Below are 16,169 nucleotides of genomic sequence, written 5' to 3'. Positions count from 1 at the left end.
ATCTGTAGATAGCCCAAGTGAACTTAAGCTCACAACCCTCCTACCTCTGCCTAAATGCTGGGATACAGACTGGAACCACCATCCCTGGCCAGGTGGCATTTTCAACTCTATTCATTTTCAACCTTTGAAACTAGTATATATATATGAAAGGTAATGACTCTACCAATTATATTACATTCTTTTCCTAATACCATGCACACTCATACTTATTTACATATCTCTATTCAGTAAACATTGTTTTACATTCCTTTAAAAATACTTAGTTCACAAACCCTAACATAATAAGATCAATGGAGATCTTTTTCTTTCTTTTTCTCTTCTTTCCTTTTCTTTTCTTTGAGGCAGGGCCTCTCTATGTACTCCTGGCTGTTCTGGAGCTCACTACATAGACCAGACTGGCCTTGAACTCACAGATTCTTCTGCCTCTGGATTTTTTTTTTAATAAATGAATATTTTAAAATCTGAGTTCATTTCAATAAAATTAATTCAGTCCATACCTCTTTTTCTTTTAGGGTGGAGGTGGTTTGAGACAGGATTTCTTTGTGTAGCCCTGGCTGTCCTAGAACTTTCTCTGTAGACCAGGCTGACCTCGAACTCAGAGATCCACCTGCCTCTGTCTCCTTGGTGCTGGGATTAAAGGCGTGTGCTCAGTCCATTCCTCTTATGCTTTTACATAGATGCTGGAGAACTACCTCAAGGCACAGATGCTTGAGCAGCAGATGCTACATCGTCTGAGCCAGCTCCCTAGCCCTTTCTCTAACAACCTCCACCTCTGCTAAGTAAGCAATCAAGCAGACCCCTTAGACATATAAAAATGCTGCGTAAAGCTTACCCTAGATAATTTAATGCTTTTCTCTAATTCTCTAATCAAGTTCCTAACAGCCCCTTTTCTTGGTTTCTCAATTACTTAAGAGTCTGCTGTCTAGGACCCTGATTTCCCACACAGTATCAGAACACCTGAGTTCCTCTTAAATCTAAATCCCACTCTGCAGTGCAGTGGCTCACACCTATAGCTGGGTGGATACTGACCACGTGTGACTTGCCTGTCATCAAGCCCCAGTACAGCAACCAACGCCCACCCCAAACCCCACTAACTCTCCCTATCCTAAACCAGGGTGGAACAGAGCCGGGCCTGGGGGGAAAGAGGAACTTTCTGTTTAGGACTTTAATAAACACATGGGTAACCCTTGAGAAGCAAACTTTGTGATAACCATCTGGTTGGATCCTTTTAAGTGGTCATTAAAGCTTACGTCTAGCAGCCTAGGCTGCAGTGTCTGAACTGAACCACACTAATGCCAGTGAAGTTTCAAATGTCTGTAATATGGATGAGTACAGTGCAGCACAGAGTCTGAGGCCAGCCTGGTCTATATAGTGATTACAAGTCAGCTGAAGGTACACACAGTGAGACCCTGACTCAGATAAATAATAAATAAATAAATATTTATCATGGACATAGGAAAGTTCTATAAGCTAATTATATAAGATAGTTAAAATACAACTTTTCTAAAAGCCCACTGCACCTTTACATCCAACGTAGCACCAAACGCCATTCTGAAATCTCCGTTGAAGTCTTTACTAAAAATTCTTTGGAATGTCTGCTTGAAAAGAGAAGTGTTGAAAGAATCTCCCATCACCATGTGGCCTCTAGATAAGAAAGGAAGAAAGTATACATTTAAAAGGATTGGAAGTCATTTGGTTGTTCCCTTAAGATTCACAAACAATTTACACACATACACACACACACACACACACACACACACGCATGGGGGTGGGGGGGTGGGGAGGGGGGAGAGCGCCATGTCCGCACAGATGCTACTGATTAACTTAAATGAAAAACAACAAGTTCTATTTGTACTTAGGGAAGAAACCATCTCGAAAACATTAAAGAACCCTTAGAACAGTTCTAGGGGGGTGAGAAGGTGCCTCGGTGGGTAAGGGCACCACTAAGCCTGGTAACTTCAGTTCAATCAATCCTAGGACCCACATGGTAGAGAAGAGGAACCAGCTCCCCACAGGTGGCCCTGACTTCCATACAAGTCCCATAGCATGTATGTGCATCCACATACATACACACACATAAACACATACAAAAGAAGTAGATGTAAAAATCGTTTAAGATGCCAATTCTATATTTTAATCACCATACACAAATGTACAGAGATAGTAAAATCTTGCTGGTTATACTCACAGAGAAATAAAACAAGCACCAGTCTGCAGGAAACCCACAGTCTGCAGTTTTAGTAACTGCACTGTGCCATTTCCATTCTTGAAGCTGAATGATACATTTGGCTTAAGTGCTACCCTCGGGGATGCCAAATGAGGAATGTAAAGACCTCCTCTACACTCCCTTCACATTCACTAGTCCCATGAACCTATAATCATTCCAATAGGTGGTATACTCCTATTCTCCAGAACTTAGGAGGCTGAAGCAGAAGAATTGTAAGCTTGTGGCCATCCAGGGCTACACAGTAAGACCTTAAACAAACAATGCCCCTTCAATCAACAAACTCTTCAGCAAAAATAACTTACTGATTCATTCTCTCTCTCTCTCTCTCTCTCTCTCTCTCTCACACACACACACACACACGCACACGCACACACATGCACACATGAACTGCAGCTGGGGAGTATTTTTGGGTTATCTCTCTTTCTTAGAATTCTTCACCTAAAATATTTTAGCAGTCACCAGCATTTCCTTCCTCCCCATCAGGTGTCTCTAGGTCATCACATACGTATGTATGTATGTATGTATGTATGTATGTACGTACTTACGTCCACCCCAGCCCCCAAATTGAATGGTTAAAAGAAAAAGCATACTATCTCAGCAGAAAAACCCAGCACTAAGGGTTCCCCAGTGATTTTCCAGGAAAACCATCTACTACCCTCTAGTCCAGGCTGGGGTCACTGTGACTTTGCCTGCATTCATCCTCCTAGACCAGAACCTGGACTTCTGTTGTTTTCAAGGCTGTTTTAGTGTTCCCTCCCCCCACCACACACCTCATTACATGTGTCCATCTCCACATATGTGTGTAGTAAGTTTATGTGTGGGTGTACATATGCCATGGAGGGTACAGAGGTCAGAGGACAACCTGCAGGAGTTGGTTGTCTCCTTCCACGTATGAGGACCAGGGACTAAATGTCTCAGACTTGGTGGCAGACAGGTACCTTTCTCTGCTGAGCCATCGTTTTTATTTATTTATTTATTTAAAATATTTATTTATTTATTTATTTATTTATTTATTTTATGTATGTGAGTACACTGTAGCTGTCCTCAGACACACCAGGAGAGGGCATCAGATTCCATTACAGATGGTTGTGAGCCACCATGTGGTTGCTAGGAGTTGAACTCAGGACCTCCAGAAGAGAAGTCAGTCCTCTTAACCCTTGAACCATCTCTCCAGCCGCCTACTGAGCCATCTTGCTAGCACTTGTGCTATTCTTTTTTGTTTTCTTTTGGTAAGGGGGCTTTTCTTTTTAAAGACAACTTCTTGCTATACAGCCCAGGCTAGCCTTGATCACAAGATCCTCCAGAGTATTGGTGTTACAGGTATGCCCACCATCTCTAGTACATCTGACCCACTCCCAAACAGTTTCAAATGACTTAGATCCTATCTTCTATGCCCTCCCCTAAGAGAGCAGAGAAGAATCACTACAGAGGTTGATTAGAAAGGCAGAAGTATGGACCAGGAGTTGGTTCAACAAGTAAAGTGCTTGCCACCAAGCAACCAAAGTTCAATCTGAGTTCCACACAGTAAAGAAAGATAACTAAGATAACTAACTCCCAGTGTCCTCTGACCTCTACATGTCTACATGGCTCTCTCTCTCTCTTATGCTCTCTCTCTCTCTCTCTCTTTCACACACACACACACACACACACACACACACACACACACACACATAAACAAAATTTAAGTTAAAGGGAAAAGAGCTACAGAATCTCCAGCCCCACACATGGCTCTCTGTAGCTATGGCTCCTCGAACTGTGCATTGTATTCCAGTCCATAGGATCTTGGGCAAATGTAGGTTTCGATTCAGCAAGTGGGAAATGAGGGCTAAGAGGACCCTAGAGAAACTAAGGCTGTGTGTGCTCAAACTGTTCTATATTAGAATCACTGGAGGGAAACTGAAGAATGCTGATACCCAAGCCACGATCCGTGTCCATTGCATTAGGCTGTAGGGGGCTGGGGGTGGAGAACATGACAGACACAGCGGCTTCTCTCATTGTCCTTTCACCAGAGTTCCCTAGGCGACACTAATGTGCAGCTGAGCATCAGACTCAGGGATCCACCTCAGTGCTTCTTGCACGTTCAAGAGCACCCAAATCTAGAGCACTGCTCCCCAAGAGCTCTGGATGGAGAGGGTCTGAAGAAAGCCAAAGAACACTCCTAATCATTTCCCAGGAGCCCGAGGTTCTTGATCACCGCAAGCTGAGAATTTATTCTATGTGTTCACTTGAGGACAATAGGACTTGGTAGCAAGTGTACCCCATAAAGTGACAGTGTGACTGACATTCATCAAAGAGTCATTAGCCAGGTCAAGCCTCTTCTAATTACTTGACACTGACACTCAGATGGCATTTACTCATTATCACAGACGTGCACTGCTGGAGGCCAGGTACTCTACACTAGCTTGATGGCCTAGTATGCTGGCAAGTCTAACAATTCCAAAGAAGAAACAAAGTTACTGGGATGCAACTTGTTCCCAGTGAAATCCTGAGACCTCTTCTAAGCACTGCTCCTTCCTCCACAGGACCCACAGGCCCTTCCCAGCCAACCATTCCAAACCTCAGACCAACACTGATTCCAAACCTCAGAACAACCTGAAAACTCGGAAGCTGGCCTCATTCACCCCTCTAGCTCCAATCATTCCTTCCTCCCCTATTTCCCAGGTGTTCGACGTGAACATACCCTGTAAGATTTGGACAGCACTTCATCTCCAGAAGTCCAGTTTGGTCAAGGGCACAAGCATAAATATCAATGCAGTGGCCATTTGTAGCAGTTCGATTAGCAAGCATCTCATAATGCTGTAAAGAAAGAAAACTATTAGGAGACAGAATACAGTTCCCAAGGTACATCTTACCACACCTAAGGATGTAATCGACAACAGAAGCATTTGTTCACCACCTATAAAAAGTTGTGTAAAGTCAAAACGCAGCTTAGAGTCAAAACTCCTTAAACACTCGAAAGCTGTTCACTCTAACTAGTCAGGCAGGGTCCATAAGTTCTAAGGAGGCAAGACATGAAGAGTGTCACTACACAATCACTACGTAGCAGGTGGCCATCATTGATCGGAGCAGTCCGCATGTGGCTGTGTGATTGTCATTATAGCTGGAATCCGAGGGTACCAACCTTGGTTGCCTTCTTCATGAATCGTGCGTTATCTTTCTCAATGTCGTGCCAGGAACGAATAGGAGTCTTCAACTCATCTCCAACCACCATGCCAGGTCCTTGGGTCGGGGGCCCGCCAGTGAACAGCATGATCCTGGCTCCAGTATTTGGGAAAGTCCCCTGAAAATAGAGTTAGAGGGAAGACTGTGGCAGAAACACACAGTTCCGCCTCTGAGCATGGTTCTGGTGTCTGTATTCAAGTCCTCCTAGGACAACTCTCCACATTCCTGCCCTCTCACAGGTTCTGGGCAGGAGAGAAGAGTGGCTCTTACTTTCTCCCAGCCATACGATCTGGATTTCTGTATACTTCATTGAAAGCACTTTCCCCTGCTCCAATTCCTTTAGTTTTTCACAAAAAGTTTGGTATTTGCAAAATACTGAGGTCCTCCTCAATGTAGACAATAATGACTGAAACATTTTCTGATATATAAACAAAAGGGCTAACTTAAGGCACAACAAATTTTCCAGGAAAGCTAACAAGAACAAGAATAGCTTGTATGGTTAAAAACACTGACTGCTTTTCCAGAGGTCCTGAGTTCAATTCCCAGCAACCACTTGGCGGCTCATCTGTAATGGGATCTGATGCCCTCTTCTGGTGTGTCTGAAGACAGCAATGGTGTACTCATATACATAAATTAAATAAATCTTTCAAAAAGAAAAAAAGAACAGCTTATATAGTTTGATAGGTCTCTATAAAATCTGAATTACCTCCAACAAGCCAACAGCAATGGACAAAGCAACACCAGTGGACCGCAGTGGTCTCTTCCCCTGAGTTACTGGCCATGGGTCCCTCTGCAGCTCCCCGAGAAGATCTGTGAGGTTCATGTCAATCTTGTGAATGGGCTGTAGAAATCTGTATGATTTCAAAAGGGGACATGGGTTGTGATTTACTAAAGTACCTTGACCTTCAACCCTAGGTCACACAATTAACCACTCTTCAAAACAATTATCTAACAGGAAAAACTCAAAACTTTTTCCTTCAAAATTATCTCTATAAATACAGAATTTTACTGTGAAATATGCCATAAAATATAATGATCACACATTTATGCGTGTATCATTAAAAAAACAAAAGGAAAAGAGAAAAGTAAGTTTAATTCGATTGTAAGCAGCAAGGAGATCCTACTGATAAATGTGGACAGTGTTCTCCAGGCTGAAGTTCCCGCTTGGAAGCCCCTTGAGACTTAGAAGCTACAAGAGAGAAACACTCTGGTTTCTGAACAGAGTGGAGGCTGTCTCCAGCAACCAGAAGCTTTCAATATACTAAAACAAGTGAGTGCCTCCTCACAGACTTATTTAAAAATACCCAAAGGAGTGTTTTATGTTTTGTCAGCTTTACTTAAAGATCAAGGATAAAAGCCATGTGTCAAAATGTTTCTATGAGACACTGAATATTAACTGGCTTAGTCTTTATTTATTTATTTATTTATTTATTTTCTTAGAACTAAGGACCTAGGTAAGTCCTAGGATTGCTCTTCCTAGTCACCTGGGCTGTTAGGCACGCCCACCACAGAACACGTGACACTGTATACTGTGTCCAGCGCCTCACCTGCTGGAAACAAAAGGCTGCTCCTGAGGTTGAGCAGGTCTGGCTTGCTGCACAGGCATGGCTGACTTGGTCAGGCCCAGCATCTCCTGAAAGGGAAAACCAGAAAGATCCAATTTCCATTAACACTAAAAGCAAATAATACCATTACAGATCTACGCTTGCTCCTGCTTCTTTATAAGGCACTAACCTGTATTTGCTTTGCAGTTAAATCCTTGGTCCCTCGGAAGACATAGCTCTTGGAGATTCCTTCACAGCTTAGCTCATGAACCTGCACCATCCTCCCAAAAGTGATGAGACCAACCAGGGCATCTGGAGGAAGGAGACTCAGAGACATCTGCAGGGACTCTTTGAGTGCTTGAAGGTCATCTTCCTCCAAACACGTGTCAACCACATAGAGAAAGATCAGAGGAGACCGAGCACCTCTCTTCGGGAAAAGAAAAACGGCGTGATGATCAGTATACACATAGACATAACCAGCGAGCACAGAGAGACCCAATTTCTGTAATTTTCATTAACATGAAAAGTAAACAATAAACACCACAGATCTACCCCTGCTCCTGCTTCTTCACAAGACACAAAGCTGCATGCCACAGGACAAATCAGGTATAATATAGCACTTCTCTATGCCTGTAAATATCCAGGGAGAGAAGGGCTAGGTAGGTAAGAATCTACATCAGCTTTACCTCATCCAATGATGAGGACCCAGAGTCTATCAAAACAAACATAAGCCTAACAATGTATTCAGTATTCAGTATCTACTATATGCCAGACACTACTGAAGACCCTGGAATACAGCACTGAACAGAAGGAACAAAGACTCCTGTCCACCAAAGGAACAAACCTGGGGAAGGAAGACAGGGAGCAGCAACACAGAAGATGGAGGAAGGTGCCAGGTCCCTGTGTTAAACAGAGATCATGGCTGGGGATGCTGGCCCATGACTTTAACCCCAGCACTCAGGAAGAAGAGGCAGATGAGTTGTGTGAGACTGAGGCCAGCCTGGTCTATATACTGAGTCCTAGGACAGCCAGAGCTACATAGTGAGACTATGTCTAAAAAGTAACTAAATAAAAAACAAAGAGAGAGTTGAGGGCAGCTTCATTAAGAAGGTAAAAGCTGAGGTGACAAGATGGCTTGGCAGATAAAGGCAAACAAGGCCTGATGACCTGCACTCAATCCCCAGGACCCACAAGGTATAAGTATTGGCTCCACAAATTGTCATCTGACTGCCACATAATGCCCCCACAACACAAACTCACACACATGCATAAACACATACAGACACTCAAACACACAGACATACACACACAAATACACACGCTCACACACATGCACAAACACATATACACACTCATATACACACACGCACATACATGTATGCAAACATATATGCATGCATATACACAAACACAAACAAATCATGGTTGTGGAAAGAAGGAGGGAGGGAAATGGAGAGCAATGCAGAGCAAAAAGAACCCCAACCTGAGGGAAAGATAAATCAAACACCCTCCTGCAGCTGGGACACCTGAGGAGTCAAGAAGGCCCATGGAGCTGAACAGGGACACTCGGGATGGGGGCCTTGGAGGCTATGTTTTGCCTTGGGTGAGGAGGGGCCAGTCCAGTCCATCAGTGAGCGGACAGTCTCAGTGAGTGTCAGTCTCTACACCGGCTGCTGGGTTAAGAATAAAACACAAACAAAGAGAAACGAGGGAGATAACTAAGAGACTGTCAATGTATCTAGTGAGAGGAGGCACATGGCCCAGGAGGGCTAGGGTTGAGAGGAGTGGTAGGTGGAGTCTAGTATGTTCTGAATAGTACGTCAGTGGAGGCTCTACCAAATGAGATAGGGGATGTGGAAGAAAGAGGTCACTCTTAAGAGGAAGGGGTGGGTCTAACCTTTCTAGCCCAGGCTAGCCCCCACCACTGTTCATCTCTTTAGCTGCATTTGGTTGCTGATTTTACTGAAATCATGTTCAAGAAAGGGAGATCATGGGAAGGGTGGGTGAGGGAACTACATCCCAGAACACTTAGGGAGAAACAAAGGTAGCAGCTATGAGCGGGTAGGTAGGAAAGGAAACAGCCTGCAGGATTTAACTCAGAGCAAGATGGTCCTTGCGAACCTATCTCTCCTTCTAGCACACGGGCCAGTGGCAGGAAGGGAGACACTCCTTTTTAAGCTGACCACCTAGGATACGAAGCGACTTCAGGCGAGGTGTGGAAGGCTGTGGACAATAGGCTTTAAATTTGGTCAGCTCCATCTTTTTTGAAGCCTGGGTCAAGACCTGAAAATAACGCCAGTAACACAAACGTTCTAGAACATATTGTCTAGAATCCTGCTCCCATGCACACAAATGTTCTAGAACATATTGTCTAGAATCCTGAACCCATGGACACAAATGTTCTGTAACATACCATCTAGAATCCAGCTCCCATGCACACCAGCTTTTCCTCTTGAGAACAGGTAAGAGACACAGAACTCCAAGGATTTCAAAAGACACCAATTTAACAGTATTCATTAAACACATGACAAAATTACCTGGATCATGTACTCAATTGTGGAGAACTGGGGCATCAATTCAGCAGGTTGATTCACCTCAGATATGCCTGCATATGCTGGAGGGAACTGAGGAGAAGAAAGCAAAACAACATTTACTCAGGGCTCAAAGTGATTGGTGCTCCACGCTTTCCCCTGTACTGGGGATTAAGCCTGGGCACATCCTTGTTAGGAAAGTGCGCGGCCTCTGAGCTCCAGCTCCAGCTATGCATGGCACACTTATTTTCCATTTATAAAACCAGTTCATGACCGTGTTAATTCTGAAAGCACAAAATATAAAACATGTTGCTAAAACACAAATATAAGCACTCAAAGCTTCTAATTCTCTTACATGTTTTATAACCTTAAAAAATATTTATTATTTAGGCCTGTTCACCCATCCATACAGTCAAGTTCACATGCTTTAAAATATAATACCTGTGCCAGCCATAGTGGCGCACGCCTTTAATCCCAGCACTTGGGAGGCAGAGGCAGGCAAATTTCTGAGTTCGAGGCCAGCCTAGTCTACAGAGTGAGTTCCAGGACAGCCAGGACTACACAGAGAAACCCTGTCTCAAAAAACAAAAAACAAAAAAAAAAAAACCAAAAAACCAAAAAATATAATACCAAAAAATCTGGAGAAATAGCTCAGTAGTTAAGAGCACTGGCTGCTTTTTCAGAGGACCTGGGTTCAGTTCCCAGCACCCACAACTGCAGCTTACAATTGTCTGTAACTCCAGTTCCAGGGCATCTGACACTCATATGGACATGTAGGCAAAACATCAATGCACATGAAATAAAAATAAATAAATCATTTAAAAAGAAAGACAAATAAATAAATAAATAAATAAATAAATAAATAAATAAAAAGAAAGAGACATTGCTTAAGCTTTGCCCTGCAAATTATATTCTGAAGTTGTCTTCAATAGTCTGTATAAAGCTAAAGACATACTTCAGTAGTACAGAACTTCCACACACGCACAAGGCTCTTAGCTTTGGGAGGGAAAAAAACCCCACATTTATAGATATAAAGCCTTTATTTAGGTTTATTATCAAAAAGCCTAATACATTGTAGTGGTTTGAATAGTATAGGCCCATAGACTCATATGTCTGCATGCTTGGCCCATAGGGAGTGGCACTGTTAAGAGCTACGGTTTGAGTAGGTGTGGTCTTGTTGGAGGAAGTGTGTTATTGTGGGGGTGTTTATATATATATACACACACACACACACATATACATAAACGTACGTGTGTGTGTGTGTGTGTGTGTGTGTGTGTGTGTGTGTGTGTGTCTGTGTCTGTGTTCAAGCTCCACCCAGCGGATGATAATCTCCTCCTGGCTACCTTCAGATGGAGATAAACAACTTTAGGCTCTTCCAACACCATGTCTGCCTGTGGGCTGCCATGCTTCCTTTCATGATGATAGTGGACTGAACCTCTGAAACTGTAAGCCAGCCCCAGTTAAAGGTTTGTCTTTATAAGAGTTGCGTGGTCACAGTGTCTCTTCACAGCAGTAGAACCCTAGCAAAGATAGCTATCCATGCTCTGTGGAGAAGACCTCCCAAGCTCAGGAAAGTGAAAACAGTTACCACTGTGCATTGTTCTCACCTAGTATGTGCTTGTCTGAAAATGAAATTAATCGTAGCTATGATTAGTAATGAGAAAATTCATGTTCTTAATACCTTAGGAGCTGTCTGAATTCTGTATACCTGTTTAATATAATTAATGTTATCAACTTTACTTAGCTATAGTTTACATATCATTAAAGTCACCCATTTTAAGTGCACAGTTCCACGAGTTTTAAGAAGTAAGTCATGCAATAATTACTACAATTCAGTTTTAGAACAATTTTATCCTACGGCAGTTACTTTTAAAAGGAGATATTAGCTGTGGGTATTGTTCAGTTAGCATACACAGGTCAGAGATTTATCTGAACACCAAAAAGAAAAAAAAAAAAGAAAAAAGAAAGGAACACTCCACTGACATTCAACTTTCTTTTAGTTTAGTATTTAAAAGACTTTAGCTGCTGGGCAGGGCAGCGCATGCCTTTGATCCCAGCACTTGGGAGGCAGAGGCAGGCGGATCTCTGAGTTCCAGGACAGCCTGGTCTACAGAGTAAGTTCCAGGACAGCCTGGTCTATAGAGTGAGACCCAAAAGAAAACAACAAACTTTTACAGCAGAAGCAGCTCAACACTGACTGGATCCCTAAATTTATAAGATGAAAATTTAATGTCATCCAGTAAAATATGAACAGATCTATTTTCTTTAGATAGCATTTTCACTTCCTACCAAAACCTTAAAGAAAAGACAATGCTATGTCCTCTATTATTCAACACAAATGTGCCTCACAAACGCTATGACGTGAGAGCACCAAAAGCTGCTAAGTGCAAGTGTAGATAAAAAAATTCACATCATCTTTCCCAGAGCAGCCAACAAAAACAAATAGAACTATAAATTACAACATACCTGATTTCTTTGAAAACAGAAATTGCAGGCCCAGAGTTTTGCTCGGTAATCCACTTGACTGCAAGATAGATAAATAAATATTACAAACAGATATCATACATATTTTCAAGCTAGAAAGTAAGCAAATGTGGATTTAAAGTTCCCTAAATTAAACAGGCATGTGTTCCTGAGTGTGCACATAGAGAAGGACTCGTGAAATTACACTGCAGGCAAAACTGGCTATCAAGCACACCAAGAGTTTCTGAAAATATCTGTACGTGGTAAATTCTGTTTTGTCTTTTCTAATTCCAAGACCCTGTTTTAAAGTTTCTTCACTCATATAAACTTTAAGCTATTTCTTCTTGCCTTCTATTTGAACCTAGTTGTCATGATTTATCCAACATTTTTATTGTTAAACAATGTAAAACTTTTTTTAAAAGATGTTTACTTTTATCTTATGTGTATGTACGTTTTGTATGTACGCACATGCCTAGCAGAGATCAGAAGAGGGCAAAGACTCCCCTAGTTCTGGAGTGATGAAAGGCTGAGCTAACTAACACATAGGTGCTGGGAACATGGCCATGGGTCTCAGCTGAAGGAATAAGTACTCTTAACCACTGAGCTAACCACCAATTTCCAGCCCCTCTGTCAAACCTCTTAATTTCAACAGTGGAAGTACATTTCACACTTAGACCATTGATAAGCATGGTAGAAATGGTTCAAGACAAAGCATCTATTGCTTCCTCTCCCTTTCTGTACCTACGATATTAATAGCCAACAGCTATCATTTTACAAGCAGAGTTGAGACATTCCTAACATGGGCTTAATAAATGAAAGCAAGCCAGGCGTGATGGCACACGCCTTTAATCCCAGCACTCAGGAGGTAGAGGCAGGCGGATTTCTGAGTTCGAGGCCAGCCTGGTCTACAAAGTGAGTTCCAGGACAGCCAAGGCTATCCAGAGAAAACCTATCTCGAAAAAAAACAATAAAATAAAAATAAAAATAAATGAATAAATAAATAAAAGCAAAGGGAAATAAAGGAAAAAGTGATCCAACATACAAAAATCTCAACACTCTCAACTTGCTTCAAAATTCCTTCAGTCGCACATGGTGGTGCAGTCTTTTTTTTTTTTTTTTTTTTTTTTTTTTTTTTTTAAAAGATTTATTTATTTATTATATGTAAGTACACTGTAGCTGTCTTCAGACACTCCAGAAGAGGGCGCCAGATCTCATTACGGATGGTCGTGAGCCACCATGTGGTTGCCGGGATTTGAACTCTGGACCTTCGGAAGAGCAGTCGGGTGCTCTTACCCACTGAGCCATCTCACCAGCCCGGTGGTGCAGTCTTATACCCTCCCCATGACGCTGGAGGGTCATCCAGCACTAGAATGTGAGACCCAGTAACACAGCACAGACACTCTATCTCAAAAAATAATGGATAAAAATTCTTTCCAATAGTGTCCAAATATACTAATAGAATAGAGTCTCAGATTAAAAAAAAATTACACTCAACAATAAAATTGTTGGGAGTTAAAATTTCTTCCTCTGGGCTGGAGAGATGGCTCAGCGATTAAGAGCACTGACTGCTCTTCCGAAGGTCCTGAGTTCAAATCCCAGCAACCACATAGTGGCTCACAACCATCTGTACAGCTACAGTGTACTTATATAAATAAAATAAATAAATAAATAAATCTTAAAAATAAAAAATCTCTTCCACCAAGGCTAGAAAGATGTCTCCGTGGCTAACAGCACTGGCTGTTCTTCCAGAGGAACAAAGTTTAGTTCCTAGCATCCACGCCAGGCAGCCCACATCACCTGTCACTTTAGCGCCAAGAAGTTCTACTCCTTCTTCTGCCTCCACAGGTACCCACATAAAAATGGTATGCACATATGCGTGTGCACTTGTGCAAGCACATATGTACATACACACACAAATAATCTTTACACCTCTCCAAAAAAAAAAAAAAAATCAATTCTTCTGCCTAGTACTTCTCGATATACTATATCATCATTAAGGTACATGCAGAAAGAGCAAAGTTTTTAGATGTTTTTTAATTCTTCAAAGGATACCCCTTTAAGTCTACAATCAATCCAGAAGCAAACTGATAATCTAAGAGCAGGCAAAAAGAACGGGAAAAGAAAAGGAAGGGATGGAAGGAGGGACAACTAACTCCAAACTCTTCTTTTTTATTCTCCCCTTGTTCACATAACACTCCAATTTTCTTCCAGGCGTGCCTTTAACCCCAGCACTTGGGAGGCAAAGGCAGGAGGATTTCTGTGAGCTACAGGCCAGCTGGGTCTACATAGTAAGTGCCAGCACAAACAGGGTTACATAGGGTTTCATGCCTCAGGAAAAACAGAAAAAAGAAAAGATTCCAATTTTGTCTGGGGCACCTGCCAAGGAGGTTCTGTCATTTAAGAATCTCACCATCTACCTTTCATACCAAACTAGAAACTCTCCTACAGAACGCAAATGACTGCCGCCAGAGAGGGCTGGTATGGAGGTGGAGGGGGTGGTGCATGCCTTAAATCCCCGCACTTGGGAGGCAGAGGCAGGCAGATCTCTGTGAGCTCAAGGCCAACCTGGTCTACAGAGCAAGTTCCATAACAGCCAGGGCTACACAAAGAAACCCTGTCTCAAAACAAAACAAAACAAAACAAAACACAAAAGAGGAAAAAAAAATCAAGTGACTCCCATAAGACTTGGACAAAGACAACAATTTACTATATTCATCATTTTTACCAGTTTTTTTTTAAAGGAGTCCATACCAAAGTGGATTGAGAATAGCTTTGCAGGTAGGCCTACTGCAAAGCACAGGTTCATACTGTACAGGAGGTAAGTCTGGGCGTTCTTTTAAAGGAGTGAGGAGACAAGCCAAGGGCACAACCATTCTTGTGGCTTCAAGGCGGCTAGAAGGCCACACGTTCCAACTGAAACGCACACCATCTCGTTCTTCATTCTGCTGAATGAATTCCAGATACGTTGCCATGGTCTAAAAGGAAACTAAAGATAAAGCTTAATTATATACAAAATTCTCAGTTGATCTTCAAAAAAAAAGATGGTTTCAAGCCAGGTGCAGTGACTTACACCAGAAATCCCAGCACTCAGTCCCAAACAAGGAGATGGTCTTATAACATAGCATTCCACAAATACCCCACCAAGAAAAGCCCATCACTACAGGATAAAGGTAACTACCTTCTCTTGGACCCCCAAAGTTGATTACTCATCCTTTCTGCCTTAGTTTTCTACTACTATGATGAAGACCAGGACCAAAAGCAACCCGAGGAGGAAAGGATTTATTTCAATTTACACCACCCCACCCCCCATACACCACCCCACCCCCCATACACCACCCCACCCCCCATACACCACCCCACCCCCCATACACCACCCCACCCCCCATACACCACCCCACCCCCCATACACCACTCCACCCCCATACACCACCCTCATACACTATCCCTCACTCCCAAGGTGCTCAGGTGTTTTCTGTGTAGTGTCCATCATCTTCCAGGAAAGTCAGAGCAGGAACTAAGACAGGGGCTGGAAGAACACTGTGTACTGGCTCATTCCTAAAGACATGCTCAGCCTGCTTTCTTATACAATTCAGGACCACCTACCTCAGGGTAGCACTACCCACAGTGGGCTAGATCCTCATACATCAATCAAGAAAATGCCCCACAGGCCTATCTGATAGGGACATTTATTCAACTGAGGTTCCCTCTTCTAAAATGACCATGGCTTGTGTCAAGTTGGCCAAAAATAAAAAATAAAAAAAAAATAATCAGGCTACTTTCTCAAACCATCTCTGTAGTACTTGAAAAAAGTAGTCAAAAAGGTTAGAGGTTGAACTCCTTGAACATTTGTTAACTTGTATAGTTGGATATCACGAGTAATTATTTATTTGTGATGCTAAGGGTCAAAGGCAGGACCCTGTGCGTGCTAGGCAAACACTCAAGTACTGAGTTACAGTTCTGAGACAAGCCAATTTCAACTATGTGTCGAAAGGTAAGTCTCAAATTCTGTTTCATGATCCAACAACTTTCCTGATTCCCTTCCTTTCTTTATCAATCAAAGTAAATTCTGTATGAAATGCCACATGCCAAGAAACCTTGATTTTTGTTTGTCCCCCCGCCACCCCCACCACATTGCTAACTGTAGAGAACAGAACTGTATGGTGACCTGAGAATCCGGTTATTAACAGGAAGCAGCTTGACACTGAAGCATTTCTAGTGGGCATACCACAACTATGAAAG

The 16,169-nt window shown here is 42.5% G+C and overlaps 1 protein-coding gene across 8 annotated transcripts in view; it reads right to left on the bottom strand.

Moving 5' to 3' along the window:
• The window catches only part of Sec23b (SEC23 homolog B, COPII coat complex component), a 34,525-nt gene that overhangs the window by 16,631 nt on the left and 1,725 nt on the right, over window positions 1–16,169 (bottom strand). For 4 of the 8 annotated variants that reach the window (NM_001355379.1, NM_001355380.1, NM_019787.4 and 1 more), the window contains exons 2-10: window positions 14,682–14,916; window positions 11,934–11,991; window positions 9,471–9,557; window positions 7,124–7,360; window positions 6,937–7,022; window positions 6,096–6,240; window positions 5,349–5,507; window positions 4,908–5,023; window positions 1,521–1,644 (exon numbers count right to left, since the gene is read on the bottom strand). In NM_001355379.1, the coding sequence (NP_001342308.1) occupies window positions 1,521–1,644; window positions 4,908–5,023; window positions 5,349–5,507; window positions 6,096–6,240; window positions 6,937–7,022; window positions 7,124–7,360; window positions 9,471–9,557; window positions 11,934–11,991; window positions 14,682–14,902 (1,233 nt within the window). In that variant the 5' untranslated portion in view covers window positions 14,903–14,916. Of the gene's footprint in view, window positions 1–1,520; window positions 1,645–4,907; window positions 5,024–5,348; window positions 5,508–6,095; window positions 6,241–6,936; window positions 7,023–7,123; window positions 7,361–9,119; window positions 9,225–9,470; window positions 9,558–11,933; window positions 11,992–14,681; window positions 14,917–16,169 lie in introns of those variants that run through there. The other 4 variants (NM_001252543.1, NM_001252545.1, XM_030251678.1 and 1 more) reach the window with 2 other exon arrangements.

Source organism: Mus musculus, chromosome 2 (assembly GCF_000001635.26).
Source record: "Mus musculus strain C57BL/6J chromosome 2, GRCm38.p6 C57BL/6J".
NCBI classification, from domain to species: Eukaryota; Metazoa; Chordata; class Mammalia; order Rodentia; family Muridae; genus Mus; species Mus musculus.
Note: the sequence above shows the minus strand (reverse complement) of the source record. Positions and strands in the feature narration are given on the sequence as shown.